This window comes from Ochotona princeps, chromosome 6, assembly GCF_030435755.1.
Source record: "Ochotona princeps isolate mOchPri1 chromosome 6, mOchPri1.hap1, whole genome shotgun sequence".
Taxonomy (NCBI): Eukaryota; Metazoa; Chordata; class Mammalia; order Lagomorpha; family Ochotonidae; genus Ochotona; species Ochotona princeps.
Window position 1 is genome coordinate 37,752,523 of NC_080837.1, and position 17,412 is coordinate 37,769,934.

At 48.5% G+C, this 17,412-nt stretch overlaps 1 protein-coding gene across 3 annotated transcripts; it reads right to left on the reverse strand.

The window, feature by feature from the left end:
* Nucleotides 1-416: 416 nt before the first annotated feature.
* On the reverse strand, nt 417-11,567 carry KNSTRN (kinetochore localized astrin (SPAG5) binding protein). 3 transcript variants are annotated; one of them, XM_058666081.1, is made up of 10 exons: nt 11,259-11,567; nt 11,051-11,140; nt 7,871-8,000; nt 6,967-7,014; nt 6,043-6,148; nt 5,768-5,861; nt 3,448-3,503; nt 2,732-2,806; nt 1,008-1,145; nt 417-928 (listed from the first exon to the last, which is right to left on the reverse strand). In XM_058666081.1, exons 1-9 carry the CDS (start codon nt 11,488-11,490, stop codon nt 1,014-1,016), a joined length of 963 nt encoding a protein of 320 aa, XP_058522064.1. In that variant the 5' UTR covers nt 11,491-11,567; the 3' UTR covers nt 417-928; nt 1,008-1,013. The 3 variants fall into 3 exon arrangements, with proteins under 3 accessions (XP_058522064.1, XP_004578235.2, XP_058522063.1); XM_004578178.3 differs by having other exon boundaries at nt 417-1,145; nt 11,051-11,142; nt 11,282-11,567; XM_058666080.1 differs by having other exon boundaries at nt 417-1,145.
* Nucleotides 11,568-17,412: the final 5,845 nt, after the last annotated feature.

Below are 17,412 nucleotides of genomic sequence, written 5' to 3' on the forward strand. Positions count from 1 at the left end.
TGGAAACAATGATCTTACCCACTTTCCTGTAGCCCTTGATCCTTTGTGCCCTAATCAACCATGTAAAGATTATCAAAATAAAATAATTACAGGAAAAAAAGTCACAAAGGCAGTAAGACTTCACAAACCTGTAAAGTAGAGTGTGATACCTACTGCTACAAATCCGAATGCCCTCAGGAGAACAGCCAAATGCCTCAGGGAGATGAGGGATGAGCCAGAGATTCCTTGGTGAGTAAAAGACAAATACTCTAGGTACATCAGAACATCCTAAGCCTGTAAGCCATCTTAGTTCAACAACGTCCAGTTGGACATATTTAGGTAAAAAGCTATTTTCAACCTTCAATGTTATAGTCAGAACACCTCTAGAAATATTTATTTCAAAAGTAGAACTTAAGAAAAAAAATAGACAAATACAATTTAGATTAAAAGCTCCAAGGTGTATTGTTTCAGGTAGGTGTTATTACTATCTATATCCTTTCACCCCGTTTATCAAGCCAAAAAGTTTCAAGGAACCTCAAGTTCCTAAGTTTACAAGGAGGTACAGAAGCCCAAATGCACAGGACAGAACGAGTTCCAAGGTAGAAAGCGACAGCATGGCTCCTGAAGGGTGACTTCCTTAATACTCCTGTGCTCCACCACAATTCACCTCTCCTTCCTGCAAATCTACTGGTGACTTTTTTTTTTTTTTTGCGCTTCTGGCTGTGGTTGGTTTTGTCTCTGGATTATAATGGTGTGTTGCTTTGTAGGTTAGGACGCGAGTCCACGGTTCCAGGTCCCCCTGTGTAGGCCTCAGTTCTTCACTGTGAGGCTCAGACAGCTGTCCAGCATGAAAGTTGGGAAGACTTGCTTTGAGGAGGGGCTATCAGTCCAGCATTAACCGCCTTTTGCTCTACTGCAGAAACTGCTTGCTGTCTGGGGATGGCAAATCCTAGAAGATCATGTCCAGCAAGATGTCCAAGGTGGCTTTCCCTCAGTTTATCCCCAAGAAGAAACACCCGATCACTCACTTTTTATTACATTTCTAGTAGCTTCTCCATTTCCTCAAGAGTTGTTGTAAAATCAGTTACTTGACCATTATATAAGGTTTGCTGTTCCATAAATTGAGCCCGTTCTTCTTCTTTGATCTTCAACTTTACCTTTAAGGCCTGCATAGAAAGGCATTCCAAAGACAAAAAAACCACACAGAAATCTCGACTCGGGAAAGAAAACATCCACACAGGAGTATCATGCTTCTGTCCCAACAAAGAAGTCCACAGGCATCCCAAGAGACACCACATCTCCTCAGGTTCTGTGTATCTGTGCTGGTTGTAGGCGCTATCTATCTACAGACTGCCCTACCTAACCACAGCAATGAAATTCTGTCTGACCAATGATCAATGCAACATTCCATAATCCATTCAAGCAACCTGAAGGAATTCAAACCCAAGAGCCTGGGCTTCTTAGTAAGGTCTCCTCCTGGGGAGGATATCAGAATCTTTTTTTTTTTTTTTTTTAAGATTTTATTCATTTTATTACAGCCAGATATACAGAGAGGAGGAGAGACAGAGAGGAAGATCTTCCGTCCGATGATTTACTCCCCAAGTGAGCCACAACGGGCCGGTGCGCGCCGATCCGATGCCGGGAACCTGGAACCACTTCGGGTCTCCCACGCGGGTGCAGGGTCCCAATGCATTGGGCCGTCCTCACCTGCTTTCCCAGGCCACAAGCAGGGAGCTGGATGGGAAGTGGGGCTGCGGGGATTAGAACCGGCGCCCATATGGGATCCCGGTGTGTTCAAGGCGAGGACCTTAACCACTATGGTATCGTGCTGGGCCAGGAGTTAAGATTCTGATATCCGGGCCCGGCGGCGTGGCCTAGCGGCTAAAGTCCTCGCCTTGAAAGCCCCGGGATCCCATATGGGCGCCGGTTCTAATCCCGGCAGCCCCACTTCCCATCCAGCTCCCTGCTTGTAGCCTGGGAAAGCAGGTGAGGACAGCCCAGAGCCTTGGGATCCTGCACCTGCATGGGAGATCGGGAAGAGGTTCTGGTCTCCTGATTGGCTAAATTCCAGCCGTGCGGCCGCTTGGGGAGTAAACCATCAGACGGAAGATCTTCCTCTCTGTCTCTCCTTCTCTCTGTATATCGGATGCCTTTCCAATAAAAATAAATAAATCTTTAAAAAAAAAAAAAGAATCTTAACTCCCAACTTGGAGCAATCTACTGTTTTGTCTCACGCCTTGGAGATGGGAACATTTCAGATTCTTCAGGAACAGAAATTACGTGGAAAAACTAGTGAAATCCAAGTGAAGTGTTGGCATTTAATAATAACACACCAATACTGGTTTCTTAGTTTGGACAAATGCCCCAGGACAATGCAAGAATATATTGTTAATGGGAACTGAATTTTCTGAATTATCTTTTCAAATTTTTCTGATTCCAAAATTCATTTGAAATAGTTCATTAAAAATATACAGAGAAGGGCTCGGCAGCATGGCCTAGTGGCTAAGGTCCTCGCCTTGATCCCATATGGCCGCTGGTTCTAATCCCGGCAGCTCCACTTCCTCTCTATCTCTCCTCCTCTCAGTATATCTGACTTTGTTTTTTTTTCAGTATATCTGACTTTGTAATAAAAATAAAATAAATCTTTAAAAAAAATATATACAGAGAAAAAGAGGAAAAAAACACTTCTGCCTGAACCCACCAATGGGGTAGGAAATAGCAACTGTGCTTCTGGGAGATGTCTGCCTCTCACCTGTAATTCCTCCATCTGCTTTTTGGCTGTTTCATTAAAAAGCTTCAGCTCATCTTGCAAAGTTTCTAACAGCAACTAAGAGGAAAACACAAGGCAGTAAGGAATCTCAGTGTAAATCAGAGACGGGACAGATGACAGGTTACAGGTCCTTCCGTTCACTCAGCATACTGAGTGTCTACTGCACTGTCAAGCTCTCTGGTGAGCTCCCCACAGGAAGAAAGCGGGTCCACAGAGTGGCCAGGTGAACCCATTACAACACAAACTCTGTGCTGCAGACTTCATGAATAAAATGTAGCAGTCACAAAAGAGGTTACTGGTCCTCTGTTGAGGAAGGCTTCCATGTTTAGTATTCTATCTCTGATCTCTAAGATGACACTTGATCACCCTGAGAAAGAGATCATTTTCCTTTTCTTCTTAGAAAAAGCTGAGAACTGAACTTTAACAGGTTTAACCTTGGCATCGTGGTTCTCAGCAAAGCAGTAAGAGAAGAAATGTGTGGCACAGTGTAGAATGGATGAACCACAGAGTTCTCCACCCAGGTCCATCTGTTGTTTCATAGTAGTGTATTTTCAATCTAGACTGATTGGTCATTCTCTTCTACTCATGTGGATAATCAAAGACAACTTCTTTGGGTTTTCTGAGCACATGATGGAGACTTTGCAACTCACAGAGCCCGGGGACCCCTCGGCCCTGCCCATTCACACCCTAACCCTCACCATAGAGTCTGTGGGATCCGGAGTGGAGGCCTGCCGTGATGCCAGGGTCTCATTGCCTAAAACCAACAGATACAGCAGTCAGCCTCACTTGGCAAACTGTACCTTAACCAAAGACAGCAAAAGCCCCTCAATGGCCAGAGGGGCTTTCTTCCTGAGAGAAATGAAGTGTCTAGCTCCAGCCTTTCCTGAGGCAGGGAAACCCACAGTCACCCCCTGGAGCTGCACTTCCTCCTGTGTCTCCTGAGCTCTGAGTATGCTGAGAATTCATTCTACTTTCCTGCCTCTGTGAAAAATTTGTCCAAAGAAAAGATACAGGCTGTAGGTTTTTTTAGTTTGTTCACAGCACACAAATCACCTTTAAAAATATTGGTTATTTGAGGTGAGACTCAGACAGCCATACAGAGTTCCCATCTACTGGTTTGCTCTAGAAATGCCCACAATGGTTGGAGCTGGGCTGGGCTGCAGCCAGGAATGCAATCCAGGTCTCCTCTGGGTGACTCCCACCAACCAGTTAAGTGAACCCAGGCATTCCAATATGGGACACAGGTATTTTAACTGCTGGGATAACCAAGGGCCCTCTATAAAACTTTTAAAAATGTGTAAGACCTTAAAAAGTACTGTTTTTTGACTCCCAATGAAACCGTTACATATATCTTGACACTAGAATACCAGACTTTACACCACTCTTCATAGCTACAATGTCAGGATGTACTTAAATAAAAGAATGTTGGATTTGTGACTTTTGCTGAGGGATTAAACTATTCTTACAATATAGGGGAAAGAGTGGCAGGGGGAGTGAGGGGGAGAAAGGGAAATCCCTGAGCCTAAGGAACTATATCATGAAAAATCATTTTAAAACTTAATAAAACAGGGCCTGGCGGCGTGGCCTAGCGGCTAAAGTCCTCGCCTTGAAAGCCCCGGGATCCCATATGGGCGCCGGTTCTAATCCCGGCAGCTCCACTTCCCATCCAGCTCCCTGCTTGTGGCCTGGGAAAGCAGTCGAGGGTAGCCCAATGCTTTGGGACCCTGCACCCTCGTGGGAGACCTGGAAGAGTTTCATGTTTCCCGGCATCGGATCGGCGCGCACCGACCCGTTGCGGCTCCCTTGGGGAGTGAATCATCGGATGGAAGATCTTCCTCTCTGTCTCTCCTCCTCTCTGTATATCCGGCTTTCCAATAATAATAAAATCTTTAAAAAAAAAAAACGTAATAAAACAAAATGTATTGTTTTTGTTAGTAGTAAATTGAAATAATATAAAATGTTTATGTATATATAACTTGTAACCAGGGCCCGGCGGCGTGGCCTAGTGGCTAAAGTCCTCACCTTGAATGCCCTGGGATCCCATATGGTCACTGGTTCTAATCCCAGCAGCCCCACTTCCCATCCAGCTACCTGCTTGCGGCCTGGGAAAGCAGTCAAGGACGGCCCAATGCATTGGGACCCTGCACCTGCGTGGGACCCGGAAGAGCTTCCTGGTTCCCGGCTTCGGATCGGCGCGCACCGACCCGTTGCGGCTCACTTGGGGAGTGAATCATTGGACGGAAGATCTTCCTCTCTGTCTCTCCTCCTCTCTGTATATCTGACTTTGCAATAAAAATAAATAAATCTTATATAACTTGTAACCTACATACTACCCACAGTTAGCATTTTTTCTTATAATTAATAAAACAGGGCCCAGTGGCGTGGTCTAGCAGCTAAAGTCCTCGCCTTGAAAGCCCCGGGATCCCATATGGGCGCCGGTTCTGATCCTGGCAGCTCCACTTCCCATCCAGCTCCCTGCTTGTGGCCTGGGAAAGCAGTCGGGGACGGCCCAAAAAGCTTTGGGACCCTGCACCTGCGTGGGAGACCCGAAAGAGCTTCCTGTTTCCCGGCTTCGGATCGGCACAGCACCAGCCGTTGTGGCTCACTTGGGGAGTGAATCATCGGACGGAAGATCTTCCTCTCTGACTCTCCTCGCTCTGTATATCTGACTTTGTAATAAAAATAAATAAATCTTAAAAAAAATTAATAAAACACATGTATTTGAGAAGCAGAACGAGTGTAAGACCGACTAAGCTCCCCATCCACTGGTCTACTCACTCCATGTCTCCCGCGTGGGCAGGAGAACCCAACTACTTGACCCTCCCTGCTGCCTCCCAGGCTCTGCATTAACAGGAGGCAGGAGCCAGGGCTGTGCCAGAGCCACTCTTGGGGAACTCCTTTTTCTGCTCTCTTCTTTGCTAAGCTCTGCTCTCCAGAGATAAAAGAGTCCCATGTCAATATCGTTCTGCTAACGTCAGCTCAGGAAAGGCAGCTAGTTACCCGCCTGCTGTCTCTTACCTGGATTAAGGCCCTTGCTCTCCAAAATTGCCAAGCAGTTGTCCTGAAACTTCTCCAGAAGTTCTACCTTCTGGGTCAGGTCCTTCAGCTCTCCCTGTGGTGGTGGCGGTACACAGTGAGTCAGGAGCTCCGCATGCTCTGCAGGGGAAGGCCTTCCTTCCCCTGCCCCTTGCTCTCGGGTGAGTCAGCACAAACCTGGCTGCTGCTGCTCAGCCCCAGAGGGTTGGCTCTCAGGAGCCCATGCACATCACCCAGTGATGTGTGGGACTTCTTACCTGAGTTTCTGTTAACTTCTGGTGTAACTGCTTGTTGGCGGCCTCTAAGAGTTGGTTCTTATCCTTGAGCTCTTCCTCTGATTTCTGCTTACCCCATGGTTTGTGACTGTAATGGCTGTATTTACATGAAGAGATAGAGCGACTATGTGTGGACTACTAAGTGACACAAACAAGATTCCTTCCTTATATGTGGTAGATGATCTAGGGTGAGTTGTTGCCCAATCTCCCTGAGGCTCTTTGCCAATAGTTACATTTTGTATTAATTATTATCATAAGAAGAGATAATAAGTAAACAATTCATAGCCCAGCTACTGGCCTATGATAAATATCCAGTATTAGCCATTATCATCATCAATATTTAAATCTTCCTTTTAAAATTCTCTGTCTCCCCTTGCCTCACCACATTTATCAAGTATTTACCTAGCAAGAGAAACTATCCCTTAGCCCATGTATTTCACATTTCATAGTCCAGGAACACAGGTCAGTGGCAAATACTTACAGAACTCAACCCAAAGAAAATCATTACATTTGGAATTAGAGTATATCTTTATGAACTTTCCATTTATTATTTCTAAATTCAAGACTGTGACACTTCCAAACAAGCTTGAAACAAGGAGAGATGAGTCTTCCTACAGAATTCCAATACCATTTCCACCCCACCACTCAGTACTCACACAAAGTTGCCATTCTCAGACCCTCCTATCCTCAAGGTTTCCTAATCTCTGATCGGTAATGGTAGCATGAAGCCCTGGTAGCACAGTGATTTTATACACTAAAATGATTACAACTGGCAGGCCTTACCCCTGAAAATTCCACTCAGGTTTCGGAGCATAAGGTATGAATAAATCCCCTGAATAATCCCTAAGCAGCATTTAGATCCACTACCTCAAAATGGCGGCCAAGATCATTTTCCCAGATGCTCACCTCTTCTTGAGATTCCTCCTGAAAGCAGTGTCTGCAGCTTTCACCTGCCTAGACAAGCAAATACAGAAAAACTAACTAGAGAACTGTGGGACCATCTGTGCCCTGTGGAGTGTAAGGCACGGCCAACAGTCCAGGGTTGAACTGGCACGACACACAGGCAAATAGCACAGGCTCAGGAGCTGAGGGCCAGGTTCACTGCTGGGGAGAGGGCTCCCCTCCCCAGCACCCCAATGACATCATATCAGCCTCGCTCACCTGGGCCCTGAAAGCTGGGCAGGAAGCAAACAGGGGGGCGTTGGCCCCAACCAACAATATTGGTGAACCATTGAATCCCACTCGCTATGACAACTCAGGGCTCCTGTGTGGCCACAGTACTGCCACGTGCATGCTAAAAGCAAGGGGAGGGGCCCAGCATGGTAACCTAGTAGCTAAAGTCCTTGCCTTTCATGCGCTGGTATCTCATATGAGTGCTGGTTCTAATCCCAGTGGTCCCGCTTCCCAGTTTCCCATCCAGTTCCCTGGCTTATGGCCTGGGAAAGCAATGGAGGACAGCCAAGGCCTTGAGATTCTGCACACGCATGGAAGACCCAGAGAAAGCTCCTGGCTCCCTGGTTCGGATAGGCTCAGCTCCAGCCATTGTGGCTGCTTGGGGAGTGAATCAGCAGACGGAAGATCTTTCTGTCTCTCCTCGTCTGTATATCTGACTTTGAGAAAAAAAATAAAAACTAGGGGAGGTGCTGGTTCCCTTCATTGCAGTGATCAGCACCAGGCCCTGACAGCCAGCTCCGTAGCTGGTGCCAACCATTTAGGAGCCCGGGGTGCCTGAAACCCTGTTTTCTAAATTCTCAGAACTGAGTAGCTTCTGGTGGGAAGTTCTAAGTGGATGCTGACATGTGACTCTCACCCATTCTCTCGTCTCGGTTTGGCGGTCTTGGTGATGTCATTCTCTGAACCTCCCGAGTGATATCTGGCAACCTCAACATCTTTGCATTTAACAGGTAAGAGACTCTTTGAGGTGGTTCGAGCTTGCGTGTCTGCAAGAAAAACAAGGAGGTGAAACTTGAGGCATTGTGAGCAGACAGGTGCAGCCCTGGAACAATCACAGCTCCATCACAGGTTGTCACGTACCTTTTTTTCACACTAGCCACTCCCAGCTTGATAAGGTTAATTCAGAACAATAAGACCTCTAGACCAAATGATGAGAAAGATGAAAGTTCCTGAACAACATGGCTCAGTGTGCTTGATGATATGATATATGAGAATGGAAGGCTGAGTACAGAGTCTGACACAAGCCAAGAGCTTCCTGGACATGACTAAGGAAGTTGGCAGGCAAACACTGCTCAGTGGTCATTCAACACGAACGGAACTATACATTCCATTTTGTTAAGCTCCTGGAATCCTTTGCTTGCTTCCCTAGGGCAATGTTAAAGCTGTTCTCAGTTCTGCTTTCCAAGGTTGCCCACGCCTCTTCACCACAAAGTCTTCCCAATCCCTCTGGGCTGTCCTTGTGTGCTGCTCCTGCAATGTTTCAGACCTTCATCTCTAACCTCCACCTCTCCTGCCCTCTTCCATGCTGCTCACTGCCACCATCAGTCCCTGTGGTTTATTTATCTTTTATTAAGTCTGGATGTTCTCTATTTGGCAAGCTTGCTGGCCCACAGCTAGATAATCAGAGATACGGCATTGTGAAGCACCACACTTCCTTCTTGCCTTTATGCTGTGTGACCACCAGTCACAGCAACAGAAAATCCAAGCAGCTGATTCTGGAGCTAGGCATCTCCCTGTCCTGCCCCGCCAACACACACACACAGAATTTTTCCGACTATACAAACTGCTTTTTTCAGACTATAAAATGACCCCTTTTCGGGCCCGGCGGCGTGGCCTAGTGGCTAAAGTCCTCGCCTTGAAAGCCCCGGGATCTCATATGGGCACTGGTTCTAATCCCGGCAGCTCCACTTCCCATCCAGCTCCCTGCTTGTGGCCTGGGAAAGCAGTCGAGGGTAGCCCAATGCATTGGGACCCTGCACCCGCATGGGAGACCTGGAAGAGGTTCCTGGTTCCCGGCATCGGATCGGCGCGCACCGGCCCGTTGCGGCTCACTTGGGGAGTGAATCATCGGATGGAAGATCTTCCTCTCTGTCTCTCCTCCTCTCTGTATATCTGACTTTGTAATAAAATAAATAAATCTTAAAAAAAAAAAAATGACCCCTTTAAGCACAACTTAAGAACCCTAATAAATCAAGTTGAAAAAAATCAGGTACAAGGGCTGGCACTGTGGTGTAGCAGGTTAAGCCACAAACACCCTGAGGGAGCCCTGGATGGAGTTCTAGGATCCTGGCTGAGGCCTGTTTTGGCCATCTGGGGAGTGGGCCAGTAGATGAAGATATCTCCTGCCCTCAAACCCTGCCTTTCAAACAAATAAATAAATCTTAAAAAGGAAAAAATTACCTACAAAGTACTGGAATTGGAAAGTGAGATCACAAAATATCCTAACTGGGTCCTGGCATAATAGCATAGTGGCTAATCTTCACCTTGCACATGCCAGGATCCCATATGAATGTCTGTTTGTATCCAGGCCGCTTCACTTCTCATTCAGAACCCTGCTTGTGGCCTGGAAAAGCAGCAGAGCACAGCCCAAGGCCTTGGGACCCTGCACCCATCTGGAACACTCAGAAGAAGCTCCGATTAAGCTAATGCACTGGGTCCCGGGCCAAAAATTTGTTTATAGCTATACTTATTGGGTACTTGATCTTTCTGTTTGTATTACTCTTATCTACAAAGCAATTACTAAGTGTTCTTTTTGTGGTATCTGTCTGAAGTAAAAGGAAATCCTGGGGAATATATTCATCTTCTATCATAAATATCAGGAGGAAAGTCAGAGAGACAGAGGGAGACAGATGTCATCCATTTGCTGTATTACTGCCCAAATGGCCACAAAGGAAAGAACTAGGCTGGTCTGCAGCTGGGAACCAGGGGCTTCATCCAGCTCTCCCACCTGAGTACAGGCATCTGAGGACTTGGGCCATCCTCTGTTGCTTCCCAAGGTGCATTAGCAGGGAGCTGGATAGAAAGCGAAGCAGCCAGGACTTCAATCAGCACCCATATGGGACGCCAGTGCCACAGGCAGGCAATTAGCCTGCAGGCCGCACTGCCAGCCCTACTAACTTATCTATTCATTAAAGATTTATTTTACTTGTTTTACTTACTTGAAAGGCAGAGTTACAGAGACAGGGAAAGACACAGAGAAGAGACTGCTGCTTCACTCCCCAAATGGCTGCAACGACTGGGGCAAGGCCAGGCCAAACCCAGGAGACAGGAGCTTCCCCAGGTCTCCCACATGAGTGCAGGGGCCCAAGCACTTGGGGCATTTTTTGCCAGGAGCATCAGCAGGGAACTGGACTGGAGGTGGAACAGGTGGGACTTGAATGGGCACCCACATGGGATGTGGATGCCACAGACGGCTGTTTTACTTGCTGACCCACAGGTCCTACCCATAAGGCTTTGTTTTTTAAATGTACATATCCCAACACTTGGGGACTGCCTGAAACTGTTCAACTGCAGTTAGAGCTGGTACAGGGAGAGGACACAGAGACCAAAGTTTGCAAGCAGGCAGGGAGAGGTGGGTGCTGGTGCGGAGCCAGGGGCTAGGCAGGTGAACAGAGTGGCTGTGGGGACCTGGCTCCAGGGGCTGGGGCTGTGCCCAGTCCCTGTAGATGCCAAGATTGCTGCTCCTCGGGCATTCTTAGGCAACACAAGACAAAGAGAACAAACCTGGTAGCTTTCAGAGGGAACAGCCTGTCTACTTTGGATATTAACTGCACACCTTCTCCACCCCCTCCACCAGCCAGCTGTAGAGAATTATCTGGAAAGCAGCCGCAGACAGACGCTGCATAACCTCGCTAGACACTTTTCTCCTGTCTGGCGCTCCTTCTTCCCCTGCCACCGACCTCCCCACTCACAGGCTGCTGACCCGCCCGGGAGAAACTCCAGCCACGCGCGGGGTAACACAAAGCTAGCCGGGCAAAGCCACTAGCGCTCCTTCTGTCTCCAACACTCGGGCTCGGCCGGCGGCGGTGACACCCACCTGCGACCAGGCCGCCGCTCAACGCAGGCGGCTGCAGGCTGTACACTGTCTTCACTACGCTGGTCATCGTGAGGAGACCGCCCGGCTGCGCCCTGCAAAGGGGCGAGCGAACGTTACCCAGCGCCGGGCCACGGCGGATCCAACGGGGGCAGAGCCCGGGGTCGGGAACTCGCAGCCGTCCCCGCTCCACCCGTACATCCAGCCCGGCCCCTCGTCCCGGGAGAGCCGAACCCAGGCGCCCGCCGCTGCCGCCCACAGGCCTTGCTGCTCTGGTTCAAAAGATGCTCAGCAGCAACCGCCACACCGCCCGCTGGGCCCGCCGCCTCGGTTTCAAAAGGCAGCTTCCGGTTACTGGACAGGAAGAGGCGCGGCTCGCGTTCCGGAGGCGACCCTGTTGTACGGAAGGCCCTATCGGAGGCCGCCGCTCTGGGGACTGCCATGCTGTACGGAAGGGCCAAGCCGAGGCCGGGAGCCCGGCGGTGGGAGCTGTACTTAGCAGCGTACCTGAATGGAGCTAATGAGGCTTCGGCGTCATATGCCAGGCTGGGGACGCAAACGCGGCCATGGTTAGAGCTAATGTCACAATCTTCTTTATTTAGTCCGCGGTGGCTGGGGACACTGCCAGGAGCACAGGTTGTTTGAATGAAAACTGTATACTACAGGTTGGAGAGTAGCAGGTGAAGCCGAAGAAGATAGCAAACCAGTGGGCGGTTTGACTTAAGAAGCACTCGTCCGGATTTTAGGTAGAGATTCGATAGAGAGGTCAGTCATTTAGTACACTTGTTCATGGTATTGTACAAAAACTCACGGACCACTATGTGCTTAACACCACTCTAAGTGGATGGATGGAGGTGAGGGAGAACCCATATCAAGCCTGACCTTGGCTCTGCCCTCCTGAAGTTTATGCTGTAGGAACTGTAAAGTAAATTAAAAAAAAAATCCCACAAATAAATATGCCTTCCCCAGTTGTGGTAACTGAAGGAAAATTGCAAGATGCTGTGGGAGAGTAAAGCCTGGCTTAGACGGATGAGTCGGGGCAGCTGCTTACCACAGCAGCTTTTTAAGATCCTGCCTGGGAATTCCGCATTCCATAGCTGGCTTCAGGTGCTCTTGACATTACTCTTTAAGTGAAGATGCACAGGAGTGGGGACAGTGGGGACAAAGGACAGTGGACATCCTGAGGGTAGCCTTTGGAGATGGGGAGTTCTTGTCAAGGAACAGGCAGGGATGAGGGATAAAGCTGTGTGGAGAAACAGGACTTACTAAGGGGGAAGGGAAGGGGTTATGTCTGGGGCATGGCCTCACTGAACATTCAAAGAGGTCAAAGTTTGGGGTGGACCTTGAGCAGCACCAATTTCTGTGCCCTTTTTTGGAAATCTCAGAAGTGTCATGGCATTGGGTGTGTGGTGAGAATGGGTGTGTCAGCCATGGAACTTTACAATGGTATAATGAACTAAAGGACTTGTGGGCACCCAGCCTGAACTATCTTTAGATATTTCCAGAGGAGCCATGGTTAGGCTGTTAGCTGCTGTCTGCATGAAGGGGTGGGATTTGGGCAGTGCATGGTGGAGCTGTGTGCTGCCACACCTGCTGGCAATCCTCTCTCTTTCTGTGCCCGCAACATGAGGCCTGGACTGAAAAGGAGGGCTAGGGAGAGAGAGGGAGAAGAGATGTTAAGGATAACTCCCTGACTTGAGAAATTGCACAGAGAGTCATTATTTTGTGTTGAGGGAGAATGAGTTTAGTTTTGAACGTGGCAAATGTGAAGTGCCTTTGAGACATTCCAGTGGAGCAGCAAGTGGGCAGTTTGAAACACCAGGGTCATCAAAAAGTTCAAGGGACGTTAAGTATTATGAAAAACGATGCATGGATTTAAAAAAATTTCTAAAGATCTAATCATTTTTATTGGAAAGGTAGATTTACAGAAAGAGAGACAGACAGAAAGATCCTTCATTGGCTGGCTCACTCCCCAAGTGGCTGCACTGGCCAGAACTAAGCCAACCCGAAACCAGGAGCCCAGAACGTTTTCCAGGTCTCCCATGCGAGTTCCAAGGCTATCCTCTATTACCTTCCCAGGCCACAAGCAGAGAGCTGGATGGGAAGTGGAGAAGTTGGGACACAAACCAATACCCATAGGGTTCCTGGCACTTGTAAGATGAAGATTTAGCCATTGAGCCATTGCACTGGGCTCTTAAAAAATTGTTTTACAGGGCCCACCAGTGTGGCCTAGCGGCTAAAGTCCTCGCCTTGAATGCACCCTGGGATCCCACGTGGGCGCCGGTTCTGATCCTGGCAGCTCCACTTCCCATCCAGCTCCCTGCTTGTGACCTGGGAAAGCAGTCCAGGACAGCCCAAGGCTTTGAGACCCTGCACCCATGTGGGAGACCCAGAGGAGTTTCCAGGTTCCCAGCTTTGGATCGGCACAGCACCTGCTGTTGCGCTCACTTGGGGAGTGAATGGATGGACGGAAGATCTTCCTCTCTGTCTCTCCTCTCTGTATATCTGACTTTGTAATAAAAATAAATAAATCTTAAAAAAAATCTGACTTTGCAGAAAAATACGTACCTTTCATTTTCATTTTTCCATGAGCTTTAAAAATGTTTATTATTTTCTTTCATCTGCTTCAGTCAAAGGCAGAACAACAGACAGTACTTCCATCTACTACTTTACTCCCTGAATGCCCACAACAGCTGGGGATGGATCAGGTCAAAGCCTGGAGCCAAGCCCTTCATCCGGGTCTCTTATATGAGTGACAGAGTCCCAAGCATTTGAACCAAGAGCTATTGCATCCCAGGATGCAGCAGCAGGAAGCAGACCCGAAACAGAGGAGCTGGACCTTGGACTGGAATTCCAATTGAAGACACGTGTCCCAAGCTCAGGCTTAACCCGCTCTGCCACAGTGCCTGTCTCTGACCTTTCAGAAGTGTTTGTGTGTAGGTCTTTAGTCTACACAGGCATGTTGTGTTATTTATATGAGATACACTTCACACCATGGCATGTGATGAAACTATAGCAATGATTATATTCTCCCTTCCATTAACTTTAAAGATTTATTTATTTTTATTGGAAAGGCAGACATACAGAGAGGAGGAGAGACAGAGAGGATGATCTTCTGTACGATGGTTCATTTCCCAAGTGGCTGCAATGGCTGGTGCTGAGCCAATCCGAAGCCAGGAGCCAGGAGCTTCTTCCAGGTCTCCCACACGGGTGCAGAGTCCCAAGGTTTTGGGCCATCCTCGACTGCCTTCCCAGGTCACAAGCAGGGAGCTGGATGGGAAGCGGGGCCACCAGGGTTAGAACCAGAGCCCATATGGGATCCCAGTGCATTTAAGGCGAGGACTTTAACTGCTACACTATTGCACCAGGCCCACCCTTCCATTAGCTTTAACAAAAATGAATAGCTAATCCTGTGACGAATCAGATTGCTTGTACAAATGGATGGAGAATGCTTGTCTAAAAGTGGTCAGGAGCCAATTGCCACAACTGTGAGCAAATAGCCAGAATGGCAGGCTTATACCTTAGACAAGAAAGACAGCTGCCTACTGCCAACAGTCAGGCTTCATACCAAAGGAAATTCCTCTTAACAGCTCCAGGGTCGCGATGAGAAAGGACTGTGGTAATCTGCCCAAGAGTCAACTAACTGACCCCTTGTCTTCCCTGTTCTCTTTCAAGTCCTGCTGACTTGCATATTGAAAAGAGCAGATCTGGCTAGCATCAGAAAATCCACACTCTCCCCAGGACAGGACAGCCAACAACTTGACTAACTACTTCTAATGAATCTTTGTCTGTGACTCTGGTCTCTGCTAAATTGGCTGTCCAGAGGTGAGTAAGTTAACTTTGATCAATAAAAAAATCATCAATAGAGGGCATGGTGTGGTAGCCTAGCAGCTAATGTCCTCGCCTTGTATGCGCTGGGATCCCATATGGGCGCCGGTTCTAATCCTAGCAACCCCACTTCCCATCCAGCTCCCTGCTTGTGACCTGGGAAGGCAGTCAAGGACGGCCCAAAGCTCTGGGACTCTGCACCAGCGTGGTAGACCCAGAAGAGGTTCTGGGCTCCTGGTTCGGATTGGCTCAGCTCCGGCCATTGTAGCCACTTGGGGAGATCGATGGACAGAAGATCTTACTCTCCTGTCTCTCCTCCTCTCTGTGTACCTCCTTTCTAATAAAAATAAAATAAAGCTTTTAAAGAAATCATCAAGAGAACAGTGTGCTAGAGGCCTAGGAACAAGGACAGGGACACCTGAAGTTAGAATTTGAAGTGATAGAAAAAGTTGCCTGCCAGAGAACTTGATAAAGAGGTGCCAGAGAGGTGGGAAGAAAATGAAAAGGAAACTGGTCTCCCAGAAGTCAGGAAGGAGGGAGGGGTAAACTACTGGAAATAGCTGAAAGGGCAAGACAACTGAGAGCTCAGAAAGCTCCTGTTTGACTTAGCAGTAAAGAAACCATGGATCAGTGTAGCAAGAGAAGTTCCTGGCAGAGTTTGGAATGGAAGACATGCTGACACATTGAAACGACTGGAGAAGGCAGGAGTGCGGATGGCAGGAGCGGGGGTTAGAGTCAGTGTGGAAATGCAGTAGAGCAACAGGGTAGCAGCTGGCGGCGAGGTGGCGGGGTCAAGGAAGAGTTTTCTAGAAGATGCAGATACTTAGAGATACATTTGCTGATGGGAAGGAGCTGGATGCAAGGAGGGAAAGTACTTTAGCCGGGAGCAAGAATGGAGGAAGGGCTCCAGAGTAGCCTTCAGATTCATTTGGTCACGGACCCTACACCCAGATAACTTTTTTTTTTTTTTAAGATTTATTCATTTTATTACAGCCAGATATACACAGAGGAGGAGAGACAGAGAGGAAGATCTTCCCTCCATCCATTCACTCCCCAAGTGAGCCGCAACAGGCCGATGTGCGCCGATCCGAAGCTGGGAACCTGGAACCTCTTCCGGGTCTCCCACGCAGGTGCAGTGTCCCAATGCATTGGGCCGTCCTCAACTGCTTTCCCAGGCCACAAGCAGGGAGCTGGATGGGAAGTGGAGCTGCCGGGATTAGAACCGGCGCCCATATGGGATCCCGGGGCTTTCAAGGCGAGGACTTTAGCCGCTAGGCCACGCCGCCGGGCCCCAGATAACTTTTTAAAATATTTACTTATTTATCATTTTTTAAAAGATTTATTATTTATTTTTATTGCAAAGTCAGATATACAGAGAGGAGGAGAGACAGAGAGGAAGATCTTCTGTCCATCCATTCGCTCCCCAAGTGACCACAACAGCTGGTGCTGCGCCGATCTGAAGCCAGAAGCCCGCACACTGGCTACTCTTGGCTCATCTGCCTTCCTGCAGGATTGTGTGGCCACGGCTTGCAGAAATCCCCAAGTGGCCCCTGACCACCACGTGCCCAAATTGCTCATCCCCTCTACCACCTTCCCACCACTTCAGTTAGGTTCAGGAGAAGTGTTTAGAGCTCCAGACCCAGATACTGATGTCTCCCTTGGCAAGACCCAGAAGGGGCCTGCTGGTCTCCCATGCGACTGGATGAGTTGCTGAGTAACCTATCTGCTGGACTTGCTCTCAGCCTCAGGGAGTCCAGCTGTAAGGGACACGGTCAGCACCTTGGGGAGCAGTCCTAGGCCAGGGAAGCCACTTGCTGCCTGGACATGAAGGGAGAGAGGTCCCAGCTGACCCCCAGGAGAACAGGCCCAGTCAGTGTGTCCCCTTTCTGTCTTAATTTCCTTCCCCGGCACAGGAACCACAAGATCTGTATCTCTGAGTTCTGCAGTTGTTGATTCAACCAACCACAAAGGAAAAAGAGTGGAAAAAAAATATTTGTGTTTGTATTGAACATGTATGGACAGCTTTTCTTGCCATGACTCCCTAGACAAAACAATATAACAACAACTTACATAACATTTACATCACATCAGGGATCACACATAATCTAGAGTGGACGGAGTGTACAGAAGGATATATGTGCAGATTATATGCAAATATTACGCCATCGTCTATAAGGGACTTAAACACAAGGGCTTTTACTATCCATGGGGGTGGGTGGGCTGGGGTAGGAGTCCTGGAGTCAGTGTCCCTGGGGTAATGAGATAGGTTGGCACCGTCTTCAATTTCTTCCACAGCTCGCTGGTCTTGCTGGGATTTCTGCTCCACTTCTCATGGGCAACTTGGGGTGGGAGGTAGGTCTCAATAATAAAGGAGAACAAGGAGGGCTAAAACAAAGTACCCTCTCACAGCTCTGCCCATTGGCAGGCTGGCCCTCTGCTGACATTTATCCGTGACATGGATCAGTGGTTTTCATGGCACATTCTGCAGAGTTGCCAGGAGCCCCAAGGGCTTCCCCAGGACCCCCAAGAGGCTGTAG

Bases quoted from the DNA above. Each gene is read 5' to 3' on its own strand.
- KNSTRN (XM_058666081.1), bottom strand. From the start codon at position 11,490: ATGGCAGTCCCCAGAGCGGCGGCCTCCGATAGGGCCTTCCGTACAACA. The intron at 11,141-11,258 runs GCCGGGCTGGAT...CCCTTTGCAGGG, and splicing joins CGGCTCTCCCGGGACGAGGG to CGCAGCCGGGCGGTCTCCTC. The intron at 5,862-6,042 runs GTAAGAAGTCCC...CCACCACCACAG, and splicing joins AGAAGTTAACAGAAACTCAG to GGAGAGCTGAAGGACCTGAC.